The sequence below is a fragment of the Petromyzon marinus genome, chromosome 63, assembly GCF_048934315.1.
Source record: "Petromyzon marinus isolate PM22_M1 ecotype Great Lakes invasive population chromosome 63, UKy_Petmar_22M1.pri1.0, whole genome shotgun sequence".
Classification (NCBI taxonomy): Eukaryota; Metazoa; Chordata; class Hyperoartia; order Petromyzontiformes; family Petromyzontidae; genus Petromyzon; species Petromyzon marinus.
In genome coordinates, this window is record NC_133729.1 from 3,714,140 (window position 1) to 3,728,592 (window position 14,453).

The following is a 14,453-nucleotide window of genomic DNA, read 5'->3' on the forward strand; positions in this document are numbered from 1 at the left end:
TAGTTGTGAACTGATAGTAGTGGAACTATTTGTCCTTTGTAAACGTGACACATTTTTTGTTGGGTTAGATCGCGTAAATAAATATATAAATGTGACGTTAAACCCGCCACCACCCGACACAGCCAATTAGTATGGGTTGTTACGTAAACAGAACGTGACCAATTCTTTACTAGTACAGCACTAGTGTATAGTGAAGTGTATAGTAGTGTATATTGAAGTGTATAGTAGTGTACAGGGTAGTGTATAGTAGTGTAGTGTATAGTGTAGTGTATAGTGAAGTGTATAGTAGTGTATAGTGAAGTGTATAGTAGTGTACAGTGTAGTGTATTGTAGTGTAGTGAATAGTGTAGTGTAGAGTGTAGTGTATAGTAGTGTAGTGTATAGTGTAGTGTATAGTGTAGTGTGTAGTGTAGTGTATAGTGTAGTGTACAGTAGTGTAGTGTATAGTGTAGTGTATAGTAGTGTAGTGTATAGTGTAGTGTAGTGTATAGTGTAGTGTGTAGTGTAGTGTATAGTGTAGTGTATAGTGAAGTGTATAGTGTATAGTAGTGTAGTGTAGTATGCTAGAACAGCAACACCGGTGTGTTGGAGAGCCAAGCCACAACATTTACAATCTTGAGTACGACGTTTCGCCAGTAATTACAAACTAGCTTCATCAGGCGACAACCCTTACTAATCGTCTGTGTCGGGTGGTGGCGGGTTTAACGACACATTTATATATTTTTACGCCGTCTAACACCGCCCATGAAAACCCCTCTATTATGTAAGATGTTAACTACCTCGCCTGGTGTGCAGGAGGTTGTGAAGATTATACGCACGCTGCGCGTACGTTGAAACTTCTTTCGCACCGTACGTAGCCAAACCCGTGCGTGAACGCAATTGAACAAATCGCGGAACGCCTTTTTTAAAAATGATGAAATCGATTATTTTTTTTGCCGCGTGAACAAAAAAAACATAGCTTCGAAGCCCATCGGATTCCTTCGGCAGTCTCAACACAAAGATGATCTCATTCTGGTTCGCGACACCGTCACGGTTATCCCCGCTTCCAGAGCGCCTTTACAGTCGCTCCAACATGAAGCGATGGTGCCACGGTGGCTAGGAGATGTTAACTACCTCGCCTTGTACGCAGGAGGTCGTGGGTTCGATCCCGACCCCGACCCTGACACCTGCTGTGTATTTGGAATTTGCGTGTCTCTCTCTCTCTCAACATCATCATCACGGTGGCTAGGAGATGCTAACTACCTCGCCTGGTACGCAGGAGGTCGTGGGTTCGATCCCGATCCTGACACCTGCTGTGTATTTGGAGTATGCGTGTCTCCCTCTCATCATCATCATCACGGTGGCTAGGTGATGTTAACTACCTCGCCTGGTATACAGGAGGTCGTGGGTTCAATCCAGACCCTGACGCCTGCTGCTGTATATTTGGAGTTTGCGTGTCTCTCTCTCATCATCATTATCACGGTGGCTAGGAGATGTTAACTACCTCGCCTGGTTCGCAGGAGGTCGTGGGTTCGATCCCGATCCTGACACCTGCTGTGTATTTGGAGTATGCGTGTCTCCCTCTCATCATCATCATCATCACGGTGGCTAGGTGATGTTAACTACCTCGCCTGGTATACAGGAGGTCGTGGGTTCAATCCAGACCCTGACGCCTGCTGCTGTATATTTGGAGTTTGCGTGTCTCTCTCATCATCATCATCACGGTGGCTAGGAGCTGTTAACTACCTCGCCTGGTACGCAGCAGGTCGTGGGTTCGATCCCGATCCTGACACCTGCTGTGTATTTGGAGTATGCGTGTCTCTCTCTCATCATCATCATCACGCTGGCTATGAGATGTTAACTACCTCGCCTGGTATACAGGAGGTCGTGGGTTCGATCCCGAACCTGACGCCTGCTGCTGCTGTATATTTGGAGTTTGCGTGTCTCTCTCTCTCTCTCATCATCATCACGGTGGCTAGGAGATGTTAACTGGCTAAGATTGTTCATCACGGCTCAACAAGTAGCGAATAACTAGCGTGGTGAAGTATGGTCACCTGTAGTGTAACTAGAATGGTGAAGTATGGTTATCTGTGTAACTAGCGTGGTGAAGTATGGTCACCTGTAGTGTAACTAGCGTGGTGAAGTATGGTCACCTGTAGTGTAACTAGCGTGGTGAAGTATGGTCACCTGTAGTGTAACTAGCGTGGTGAAGTATGGTCACCTGTAGTGTAACTAGCGTGGTGAAGTATGGTCACCTGTAGTGTAACTAGCGTGGTGAAGTATGGTCACCAGTAGTGTAACTGGCGTGGTGAAGTATGGTTACCAGTAGTGTAACTAGCGTGGTGAAGTATGGTCACTAGTAGTGTAACTAGAGTGGTGAAGTATGGTTACCAGTAGTGTAACTAGCGTGGTGAAGTATGGTCACCAGTAGTGTAACTATCGTGATGAAGTATGGTCACCTGTAGTGTAACTAGAGTGGTGAAGTATGGTCACCAGTAGTGTAACTAGCGTGGTGAAGTATGGTCACCTGTAGTGTAACTAGCGTGGTGAAGTATGGTCACCAGTAGTGTAACTAGAGTGGTGAAGTATGGTCACCAGTAGTGTAACTAGCGTGGTGAAGTATGGTCACCAGTTGTGTAACTAGAGTGGTGAAGTATGGTCACCAGTAGTGTAACTAGCGTGGTGAAGTATGGTTATCTGTAGTGTAACTAGCGTGGTGAAGTATGGTCACCAGTCGTGTAACTAGCGTGGTGAAGTATGGTCACCAGTAGTGTAACTAGCGTGATGAAGTATGGTCACCTGTAGTGTAACTAGTGTGGTGAAGTATGGTCACCAGTAGTGTAACTAGCAGTGTCAATAACAACAACAAAAACACGCATTTTAAAACGCGATTTTAATTAAAACAAATTTCAAGTTTTCACTCTCATGCTCCACGTTTTGTTGTTTCCATTTAATAATTTAATTTAATCCGAGAAGCAGTCAAGGTCCGGGCAGCCCCCTCCCCTATAGTGTAGTGTATAGTGTAGTGTATAGTAGTGTAGTGTATAGTGTAGTGTATAGTAGTGTATAGTGTAGTGTATAGTTGTGTAGTGTATAGTGTAGTGTATAGTAGTGTAGTGTATAGTGTAGTGTATAGTAGTGTATAGTGTAGTGTATAGTGTATTGTATAGTGTAGTGTATAGTGTAGTCTATAGTGTAGTGAATAATGTAGTGTAGAGTGTCGTGTATAGTGTAGTGTATAGTGTAGTGTACAGTGTCGTGTATAGTATAGTGTATAGTGTAGTCTATAGTGTAGCGTATAGTGTAGTGTATAGTGTAGTCTATAGTGTAGTGTATAGTATAGTGTATAGTGTAGTGTATAGTGTAGTATAGTGTATAGGATAGTCTATAGTGTCGTGTATAGTGTAGTGTATAGTATACTGTATAGTGTAGTGTATAGTGTATAGCAGTGTATAGTGTAGTGTATAGTGTAGTGCATAGGATAGTCTATAGTGTCGTGTATAGTGTAGTCTATAGCGTAGTGTATAGTGTAGTGTATAGTGTAGGGTACAGTGTAGTCTATAGTATAGGGTATAGTGTAATGTATAGTGTAGTCTATAGTGTAGTGTATAATGTAGTCTATAGTGTAGTGTATGGTGTAGTGTATAGTGTAGTGTATAGTGTAGTCTATAGTGTAGTGTATAGTGTAGTCACTGTAATGTATGGTGTAGTGTATAGTATCGTCTACGGTGTATAGTGTAGTGTATAGTGTAGTGTATAGTGTAGTGTATAGTTGTATATAGTGTAGTGTATAGTGTAGTCTATGTGTAGTGTATAGTGCAGTGTATAGTGTAGTGTATAGTAGTGTAGTGTATAGTGTAGTGTATAGTGTAGTCTATGGTGTAGTGTATAGTGTAGTGTAAAGTATAGTCTATAGTGTAGTGTATAGTGTAGTCTATGGTATAATGTAGTGTATAGTGTAGTGTATAGTGTAGTCTATAGTGTAGTGTATCGTGTAGTCTATATTATATAGAGCGCACCTTGTGAGTGCAGTGGTTCTTAACCTGGGGTGCAAGATGCCCTTTCTGGGGGAGTAGCGATACGGCCAGACTTGTTGTGTTTGTAAGTTAAATAATCGAAAACACAAATTAAGCACGGGACACGTTCAGTTACAACTTACTTTGTTTAATCAAACCCTACAACTACTACGTGTTTATTAACATTGCAGTAAATGTTAAGGACCACTGATGTCGAGGATGATGATCCTCATGATTCTGTAATGAGGGCGATGATGAGAGGGATAGTGGCAGTGGTGGTGATGATGATGTTTCTATTGACGATGATGCCTGTGATGATGATGTTGCTATTGACGATGATGCCTGTGATGATGATGATGTTGCTAGTGACGACGATGCCTGTGATGATGAAGGTGCATCATCTTCTAAACAAGACAACGTTCGCTTTCAGATGCGCTTTCGGCGGCCGTCTGGAACGCTCTTCTTTCCGATATTTGGAAACCACTGGAGCTGTATGGCACTTTAAAATCGTCTAGACAAGTGGGTTATTACCCTTTAACCTGCAGTCTTGCACCCGTTCGGTTGTCAATCCTTACACAATGTACAATGTTACACAAGGGGACATTTCTTGATCAGTGTCAATGTATAAGAAAAGGTTTCACCCTTGCTGGCAATATTATCAGAGCGTGTTTTTGGTTTTTGCATGTTCACCACAAGCACGAATCCAGACACGATTCATTGCCAAAAAGGTTTCTGTTTGGTCATTTAGCATCTTAACGCAACTGTTTTATTGCTAGAAATGGTAAAACCGCGTCTTATATATTGATGCTGGCGATGGAGGTCCCGTGATGTGGCTTATCGCCCCGAGCTGTCAATGTCCTGATAGTGGAATTGTCTTTGTGCTGTTCGCATTTTTGCCGTCCTCCTCTGGTCGAACGCCGTTTTGAGACCGAGGCTCTAAAGAAAACTGGTCTCTGGTGTGGACCAATCAGTTTCAAAGACAATGCGTCATCATCATACACTACACGAACATGCTTTTTAGCTTGCACCTTCACCACAAGTCTACGTCTGTGTTTAATGCACACCTGGTTCCTCGTAATGGGTATCTATTTTGTGGTTTGCACATCTGAACACAGCTGTTTTATTGCCAAGGGTAACGCCGATTCTGAGAATGTACAATGTTAATAAACACACAGAGTGTTTCGATGAAACAAAGTAAGTTGTAACTTACCGTGCCCGTGCTTAAATTGTGTTTTCGTTGATTAACCTTCTAAATCAGTTTTTTTCAAACTTCCGGCCATGTCTCGCTCCACCCCTCCACTCCCCCCCCAAAGGGCATCTCGCACACCCAGCGTGGTGCAACGTGCACCATCAGGTTAAGAAGAACCACTGGTCGAGATCGACACGCACATGTCTTCTTTGGTGCTTTCGGTAAAGTCACGTGTGTTGTGGCCGAAACGTCGTGAGAATTTTATTGTTTTATGTTATTACTTTATTCTCACTCTACGTGACTCTACCGAAAGAACCAAAGAAGATGAATCCTTGCAGTCACGAAAGCTTCAAATGGACACTCATGTCTGTTAGAACTGCTCGTTGTGTGCAGCGCCGGATGATACTAGCAGCAAAAGTAGCTACAAATGTAGCCACTTTCAAGGGCCCCCGCGCGAAACGCTTTCAAGCTGTCAATTCCGGTTCAATTATTCCGCCCTTGCTCTATTACTATAGTACTAGACCGCCTTCAACTTTTACGAACGACTGCGTGATTAAGGTTAACGATTTGTCATCGTATTATCTGGCTGTATAGCAAATGAAAAAGTACAATTACTCATTCACGCGTTTATTTTTTGTATTTAGGGGCCTCTTTATATAGCAACATATGCTGTAGGCCCCGCACTCGCTTCATCCGGCACTGGCTCTGTGAGGTGTGTAGTTTCTTGTTCTCAGCCCCTCCGCCCCCCACCACTGCTGCTCCGATGAACTTACATTCGTACAATTTGCGTTAATTCCCACTACCCTAGGTACACGTGCATACATCCGCCCCCCCCCCCCCGCCCCCAAATGAACAATTCGAGTGCATCGCTGAGCGCGTTGCAGATCTGATGAACACGATTCCTTATTTTTGTTTACTTTACCCCCCCGCAACAGCATCGAGATTCTCCCTGGAAATCATTATGTACGTGTAAAAAAAAAGAAAATAAAAAAATCTTATTGTAATATACATTAAATAAATTAACTGCCGCATCAACATTTGCCGTTCGAGCCATCGAATGACACTCAAAACACCCATAATGCCGTGCTGTTTGTCAACAGAGGCCGTTGCTCGGCACTAAATTTTGCGGTAACGTCACCACGGCGCTTGTGCCAGGCTAGGTGCACCTTGAGGCCAGGTGCACGATGGAAGGTTCGCATACCGTGTCAACCCGTACGGTTTACCCCGTATTCTTGTACAGGGAAATTGGGTTTCAAGGTTCATACGGCGTCACAGCCGTTTCAATACGGGCAACAAAAACCCACAAAGTTTGTGTTTCTCCCTGATGATGGAACTTTGCAGGATGAACGTTGAGATTTATAAGGGGCACGGGGTGACCAATAAGGTCTGAATTGGTCTGTTATAAAGTAGGGCACTGATAAGGGGTTGACAGGTATGGGATCTCTGCTGGCAGGACATTATGGTACAGACCCAGGCGCCATGGGTTCACCAACTGAGATGAATGGCAAGATGCATCATCTGCGCTCCCCACTGTGCCAACTCGCTGCGTTTTAGCGGCCCGGCGCTCCGCTCGTTGTTGTGAGCGTCGCCCCCCTCCGTTGTTGTTGGAGGGCGACTGCCTCCAACTGCCCAGTAGCGTCCTTCACGAGCCTCCTCCTCCACAGAGGCCGATCTTGACACCGCTGGTACCAGTCATCGGCAAGTCCACTCAGCTCCACGTCCTCCTGTACCACATCACTCCATCTCTTCTCTAGCCCGTGCCGCGCCCGTTTAGCCCCCTCTATACGGCAGGGCATGCGGGCTATGTGACCCAAGCCAACGCAGCCGCTATTTCCGGAGGAGCTCACCGATTAATGGGGACTGTGTACAGGTGGTTTAACAATCTGTGAGCTCCTCGCACAATCCAGTCTGGCTAACCCCAGGACGGATCGAAAACAGGGCCAGCCTGAATGTTTCAAACCGGCGCAGTTGTTCAACAATCAGAATATTTATTTTATACTGCGAGGAATACGATGGGCCTTGAAGCTTTTTTTCACAGATAGTCCGGTAAACGGCTCCAGGTTTCGGAAGCAGAGTCAAGGGAGGGCACAACAGTGGCCCGATACCAACAACAACAACAATAAACCCGAAGCTTCCATGGAGCAGCGTTACGCAGATTTTCAATATGAAAAACAAACAAACATTCGACACATTCAAAATCCACGGTTACATTTGGGTTTAAAATTTCTCTAATCAAAGCTAGCAAATACAATCGAGCAAACGAACTTGTTTGCATAGTGCATACGGTGGTTATTTTAAATTAACATTAGGCTCAAGGCTCAAGCAAGTACGTGGACGTTCGTATTATGGTTTCGGTTCACGTACACACAAAGACAAAGATCCCACCCACCCTGTGATAGCCTCAGCAGACTGTTGGGGCAAGTGCTGTTAGCGAGCAGCACCTATGAAGGCTACCGGCACTGTGGCAAACGAGGGGGATGGGTGGCCAGCACCACGCCCGGCCGCCTTTGTCTCCCCAGTGACCATGTTTGTACACCGCACGTGGTATTTATTTGAGGCTGAGTCGAACTAAAGGAGGCCCAGGACCGGTTCAGATATTCGTCAGCGGTGTTTGCTGGCCGTGAGTGGGAATCGAACTCGGGTGGGCTGGGTTCGTGGTGCGGAGCGCTGACCGCTACACTACCGACACACACAACAAAGACAAAGAGCTCCCCTATAGCCTTAACGAACTCTTAGCGAGCACCCACACACATATACATACACTCCGATATATATAACATGCACGTGTACAGCAAGACCCTGCTGTCAATCCACTGCTGGATGAGAACCTCTCCCACGCCATGCGGGTTATTTGACCATACTTCACCACGCTGGTCTGTTGGGAGCATAGACGTCAGAGTCACCAACCCCGCCTGCTGTCCAATACGCAGGCCCCAAAGTCTATCAGGTCTCAGGGGCTGTTCATAAATGACGTCACGCGATTTTGGACGACTTTTGACCCTTCGTCACACGGCGTCACAAAAAGTCAGACCCCCCCCCCTCAACTATGACGTCATAAAGCTCTGCCCCCCACCCCCCACAAATAAAACATGCTTCAAATCGCTTTAAACTATTAAACTATTGTCATTGTAGTGCGTATTTAATGTGGCGCTGCACTCTGATGTTGTAGGAGACGACATTTATTAAAAAGTATATTTTATTAAGTAGAACATGTTGTCTATATTTATTTAACGTTGCGCATTTTGATGTGACGTCACATTTCTCAAACTCCCCCCCCCCTCGTCACACATCGTCACAAATGTCTGCCCCCCCCCAGGTGCGTGACGTCATTTATGGACGGCCCCTTATTAAAAATACACACGTCTCGTTTATTTGGGCCTATAATTAAATTCACGTTAGTTTTGGATGCGCATGAGATGTTAACTATCTCGCCTGGTATACAGGAGGTCGTGGGTTCAGTGATCACAAATCACAGTTCGACGAAGTGGCTTATCACGTGGAACGGCGTGGTTGGGGAGGACATGATGCATGAGCCGAGTCTAGCCAATGGGAAGCGATTGCCACGCAATGACTGACCAATGAAAAGCGTCGAGGGGGTCGCGCCACGGGATGCGAGGCCGTTACGGGGTCGAGCATGGGATCGGAATCGCAATTAGTGGATTCGGAATGGCTATTCATTATCTCGATTCCTGATCCATAACTCCTATAGTGGGGAGATGTTAACTAATTCGCGAGGTATACAGCAGGTCGTAGGTTCGACCCCCCGACCCTGACGCCTGCTGCTGCTGTATATTTGGAGTTTGCGTGTCTCTCTCATCATCATCATCATCACGGTGGCTAGGAGATGTTAACTACCTCGCCTGGTGTGCAGGAGGTCGTGGGTTCGATCCCGACCCCTGACGCCTGCTGCTGTATATTTGGAGTTTGCGTGTCTCTCTCTCTCATCATCATCATCACGGTGGCTAGGAGATGTTAACTACCTCGCCTGGTGTACAGGAGGTCGTGGGTTCGATCCCAGACCCTGACGCCTGCTGCTGCTGTATATTTGGAGTTTGCGTGTCTCTCTCATCATCATCACGTTGGCTATGAGATGTTAACTACCTCGCCTGGTGTACAGGAGGTCGTGGGTTCGATCCCGATCCCGACCCCTGACGCCTGCTGCTGTATATTTGGAGTTTACGTGTCTCTCTTTCTTCAGGGCCCTCTGCGTTTTTCTCCTCCACGTTTAGAATCAACGTCACCACGCGCTTAGAGTATTTGGCCGCTGTTATGAATTTCCACGCGATGATGATGATGATGAAGCCACTTTCGTTGAGCTCTCATTTGTGATGGCCAGGCCCAGTGGGGCCTTACCTGGTAAGATGAAAAATTGTTTAATAGTTTAGTTTAGTTTACAGTGTTTCGAAATGCAATATTTTTTATGTATTACTTTCTCTTCCAGCGATGTTAGATACCGCTTTTTTTCTTTGTTATCAACGATGCTATATGTACAAAAAATAATTCTCACAACACCTGTAATGCACTGTGATCACCCATCCAAACATTATCCAGGCTCAGACCTGCTTAGCTTGCGAGAGCCAGACGAGCCCCATACTCAACTGAGTGGTGGAAATCCCACGATCCCACGACGGAGCCAGTACATCCGTATATTCGACTGCCAGTGTAAACACTTCACGAAGTTGTAAACTGTACTCAAATTTTACCTGCCCTGAAGCGATGATGGGCTGAATTGCCAAACCCACCCTCCGGAACAATCCTTCGTTAACGCTGCTCAGACCCGCATGGGTGTAGGGCGTGTCGGCGTAAGGCACTACCAATAGAGTACGCCGATATATGAAGGCCTGAGTGTAGCTCAAATGCCATCGCATTGCACGTCCATTGGACGCCACGCGGTTCCCAGAGGAGATAGAGGCGCAGCCCTGCAACGCCTTGCAGGGCGAGGTGAGTAGTGGTGAGGTGAGGAGGAATTGCGAGTTGACTCGGTGGGTGAGGGTGGGGTGAGGCAGGAGGCGCCACGGAGCGAGCGGCATCCGCGATGAGGCGAAGAAACCACGGGGTTCGCTTCTTCTTCTTCATCATCATCAACTGGAGCCTCCGTCGCCAGCCACTAGAGGCCGCTCTTCCCCCCCCCCGCCCTTGTGTTGCACAAGGGCGGGTCGCCGCGTGGCGGTCGCTCCCACGACGGTTCGTGTCACGGAGACTCTCGGTCTGGGGTTCATCACGGCCAGCTGAGACCCGGACTCAAACCCAGGCTCTCAGTCTGTGTTCATCACGGGCAGCAGAGACCCGGACTCAAACCCAGGCTCTCAGTGGTGCTGGCTATGCGACTTTTGACACGGCCATTATGAACTCAACCAAAGAGAGACGAGGGTGGAGTGGTGGCACAGTGGTTAGCGCACTGCACAAGTGGGATTCCCAGGCACGGCTAACATCAGTGGCGAGTGATGCCACAAACTAGGCCTTAACCCTTCCCCTGACCAGCGTGGTGAAGTATGGTCAAAAACACCACGCAAAGGCATGGTACGGGGAGGCCTCCTTCAATTGGTCAATTGAGAATGACTGGATTGCTCACGTATTTCGAGAGAGAGAGAGAGAAAAATACCCAGAGATACAGGTGTCAAACCCATGCTGTTGAAGCTGACGATTCAGACGGAGACAGAGAGGGAAAGACACTCAGCCACCCCTCCACATGCACCGTGTGTGTGTACGTTGAACTTCTTTCGCGCCATACGTAGCCAACCGTCAGAATCGGAGGTGCGGGATAATGACAACAAAAATCAGTTCTAAATAAATGGGTCTCTGTGTGAGTCTATGGGTCTCTGTGTGAGTCTATGTCTCTGCTGGAACCGAGAATAGAGACTCACACAGAGATCCATAGACTCACACAGAGACCAAAAGACTCACACAGAGACCCATAGACTCACACAGAGTCCCATAGACTCACACATAGAGACCCATAGACTCACACAGATACCCATAGACTCGCACAGAGACCCACAGACTCGCACAGAGATCCATAGACTCACACAGAGACACATAGACTCACACATAGACACATAGACTCACACAGAGTCCCATAGTTTGTTGTCCTTCCCCCCCCCCCACCGCACCTCCGATGAGCACGATTGGCTACGCACGACACCAATAAGTTCAACGTACATGACGTACATGACGTACATGACGTACATGACAATTCGCATTCTTTTCCGCACTCGCTATTTACAAATGGACCGAGATTTTACATCCGGGCTGAACTGCACTGACCCCGGATAGATCCCTGCACTCCTGCCAACACCTCTATCCTGGAAGACATCACTCGCGTCTCCCAGCATCTCCTCCTCTTCCTCCTCCTCCTCTTCCTCCTCTTCCTCCTCCATCCCGGTCTCCTCCTCAACCTCCCCCTCCTCCGTCTCCTCCGTCTCCTCGTCTCCGTTGAAATATTCCCCACGGTCCAGCGGTCCCGACGTTTCGTGGAGACCACCGCGGCCGTCGCCACCGCCCCCACCGCTGCCACCACCGCTGCCACCACCGCCGCCGCCACCACCACCACCACCACCGCTGGCACCACCGCTGGCACCACCGCCACCACCACCAGCACCGCTGCCACCACCACCGCTGCCACCACTGCCACCACCGCCGCCACCGCCGCCGCCGCCGTGAGCAACAGCGGCGCGAGTGAAGGGAGGCGCCGCCGTCACCGTCGCCGCGTTGAGAATCACGGCGGCGTTGGTGGAGCGACGGTGATCCGGCCAGAGAGCCAGGTTCGTGTGGCCGCCAGCGCCGCCAAAGCTCCCGACTGGAATTCCTGGCGAGGGAGCGGGGAGGGTAGGGGTGAAGACGTTGAGGCGAGACGGCATGATGATGACGGTGGTGTTGGTGGTGATGGTGGTGGTGGAGGTGTCAACTTGTAACGCTGCACCACCACCGCACAGCTTCCACTCCTCGCTCTCGCGGGGAGAAAGGAGAGGGGGCAGAATCAGAAGATGATACCCTTAGGTTCCTTCGCTGGCTGTTGCGATCGTAACGTCATGATCTTTTATTGATTTATTTTCCTATCCACGTGACTTTACCGAAATAACAGAAGAGTATGAAATCCTGCAGTCACGAAAGCTTCTAATCAAAATCAGAATATGGATTTATACTGCAGGAGAAATCCGATGAGCTATGAAGCTCTTTGTTCACTGGTGTCCAGTAGACTCGGAGGCCCCAGGAGGAAGAGGAACCACAGATGAGGAGCCGGGAAGGTCAGCGGCCGCCGCAGCAGCAGCCGATATTAGGAAGCCACTGGAGCTATAGCTCTTTTAAATCATCATCTAGATTGTCAACCTCACTATACACTCACACAGAGACCCACAGACTCGCACAGAGATCCATAGACTCACACAGAGACCCATAGACTCGCACAGAGACCCATAGACTCGCACAAAGACCCGTAGACCCGCACAGAGACCCGTAGACTCACACAGAGATCCGTAGACTCGCACAGAGACCCGTAGACTCACACAGAGACCCATAGACTCGCACAGAGACCCATAGACTCGTACAGAGATCCATAGACTCGCGCAGAGACCCATAGACTCGCACAGAGACCCGTAGACTCGCACAGAGACCCGTAGACCGGCACAGAGATCCGTAGACTCACACAGAGATCCATAGACTCGCACAGAGACCCGTAGACTCACACAGAGACCCATAGACTCGTACAGAGATCCATAGACTCGCACAGAGACACACAGACTCACACAGACCCATAGACTCACACAGAGACCCATAGACTCACTCAGAGACCCATAGACTCGCACAGAGATTCATAGACTTACACAGAGACCCATATACTCGCACAGAGATCCATAGACTCACACAGAGACCCATAGACTCGCACAGAGGTCCACAGACTCGCAGAGACCCGTAGACACACACAGAGACCCATAGACTCGCACAGAGACCCGTAGACTCACACAGAGACGCGTAGACTCGCACAGAGATCCATAGACTCACACAGAGACCCATAGACTCACACAGAGACCCATACACTCACACAGAGACCCGAAGACACACACAGAGACCCGTCGACTAATACAGAGACCCATACACTCACACAGATACCCATAGACTCGCACAGAGATCCATAGACTCACACAGATACCCATAGACTCGCACAGAGATCCACAGACTCGCAGAGACCCGTAGACACACACAGAGACCCATAGACTCGCACAGAGACCCGTAGACTCACACAGAGACGCGTAGACTCGCACAGAGATCCATAGACTCACACAGAGACCCATAGACTCACACAGAGACCCATACACTTACACAGAGACCCGAAGACACACACAGAGACCCGTCGACTAATACAGAGACCCATACACTCACACAGAGACCCATAGACTCGCACAGAGACCCGTAGACTCACAGAGAGACCATAGACTCGCACAGAGACCCATAGACTGACACAGAGACCCATAGACTCATACAGAGACCCGTAGACTCACACATAGACCCATAAACTCGCACAGAGACCCGTAGACTCACGCAGAGACCCATAGACTCACGCGCCTGCGATTAGCACGGTTGACTACGTACTGTGAGCACGGACTGCACATACCGATGGATCAGCTGTGATGCACCCAATTAAACCGATGGCGGATTTTGAGAACACTTGTATTATCGTCATCATCATCGTCGTCATCATCATCATCGTCATCATCATCATCATCATCGTCGCCGTCGTCGTTTCAGCTGGCGACCTCCGGGGGGGAGAAGGGATGAGGGGGATGGGTAGAGGGGGGGAGTTGGGGGGATTGGGGGGGGGGGAGCTCGTTGTGGTGAGCGTACCCGATGGTAACGCGGAGGAGGTGGGGGGGAGCCCGCTGAGTAGGAGGAGGGGGCCCTCCAGTGACACTCGCCTGCCCCTCCTCGTGACGGTGCTGTTGCTCCACACGTGGGTGCCCATGTGCACCTGCAAAGACAAAGATCCCCCGTGTAGCCTTCACCAGACTGTCAGGGCAAGCGCTGCTCGCGAGTAGCGGCGCCGGTGAAGGCCGGCACGGCACATGAGGCGGTGGGTGGCCAAGACCACGCCCGACCGCCTTTGTCTCCCCGGTGGCGGTATTTACACACCGCACCGCACCCGGTACTCATTCGAGGCCGAGTCGACCTAGGGGAGGCCCACCAGGACCGGTTCAGGTAATCGTCACCGGAATCGACATTGGGTCGCGGGATTCGTAGCGCGTCGCCCTAACCGCTACACCACCGCTCCACACCTG

The 14,453-nt window shown here is 48.9% G+C and overlaps 1 protein-coding gene across 1 annotated transcript in view; it reads right to left on the reverse strand.

Annotated features, from left to right (window-relative positions):
• LOC116955989 (uncharacterized) overlaps positions 1-14,453 on the reverse strand; it is an 83,778-nt gene that overhangs the window by 19,510 nt on the left and 49,815 nt on the right. The window contains exons 3-4 of the mRNA XM_076053840.1: positions 14,023-14,146; positions 11,633-11,989 (exon numbers count right to left, since the gene is read on the reverse strand). Coding sequence (XP_075909955.1) covers positions 11,633-11,989; positions 14,023-14,146 — 481 coding nt within the window. The remainder of the gene's footprint in view (positions 1-11,632; positions 11,990-14,022; positions 14,147-14,453) is intronic.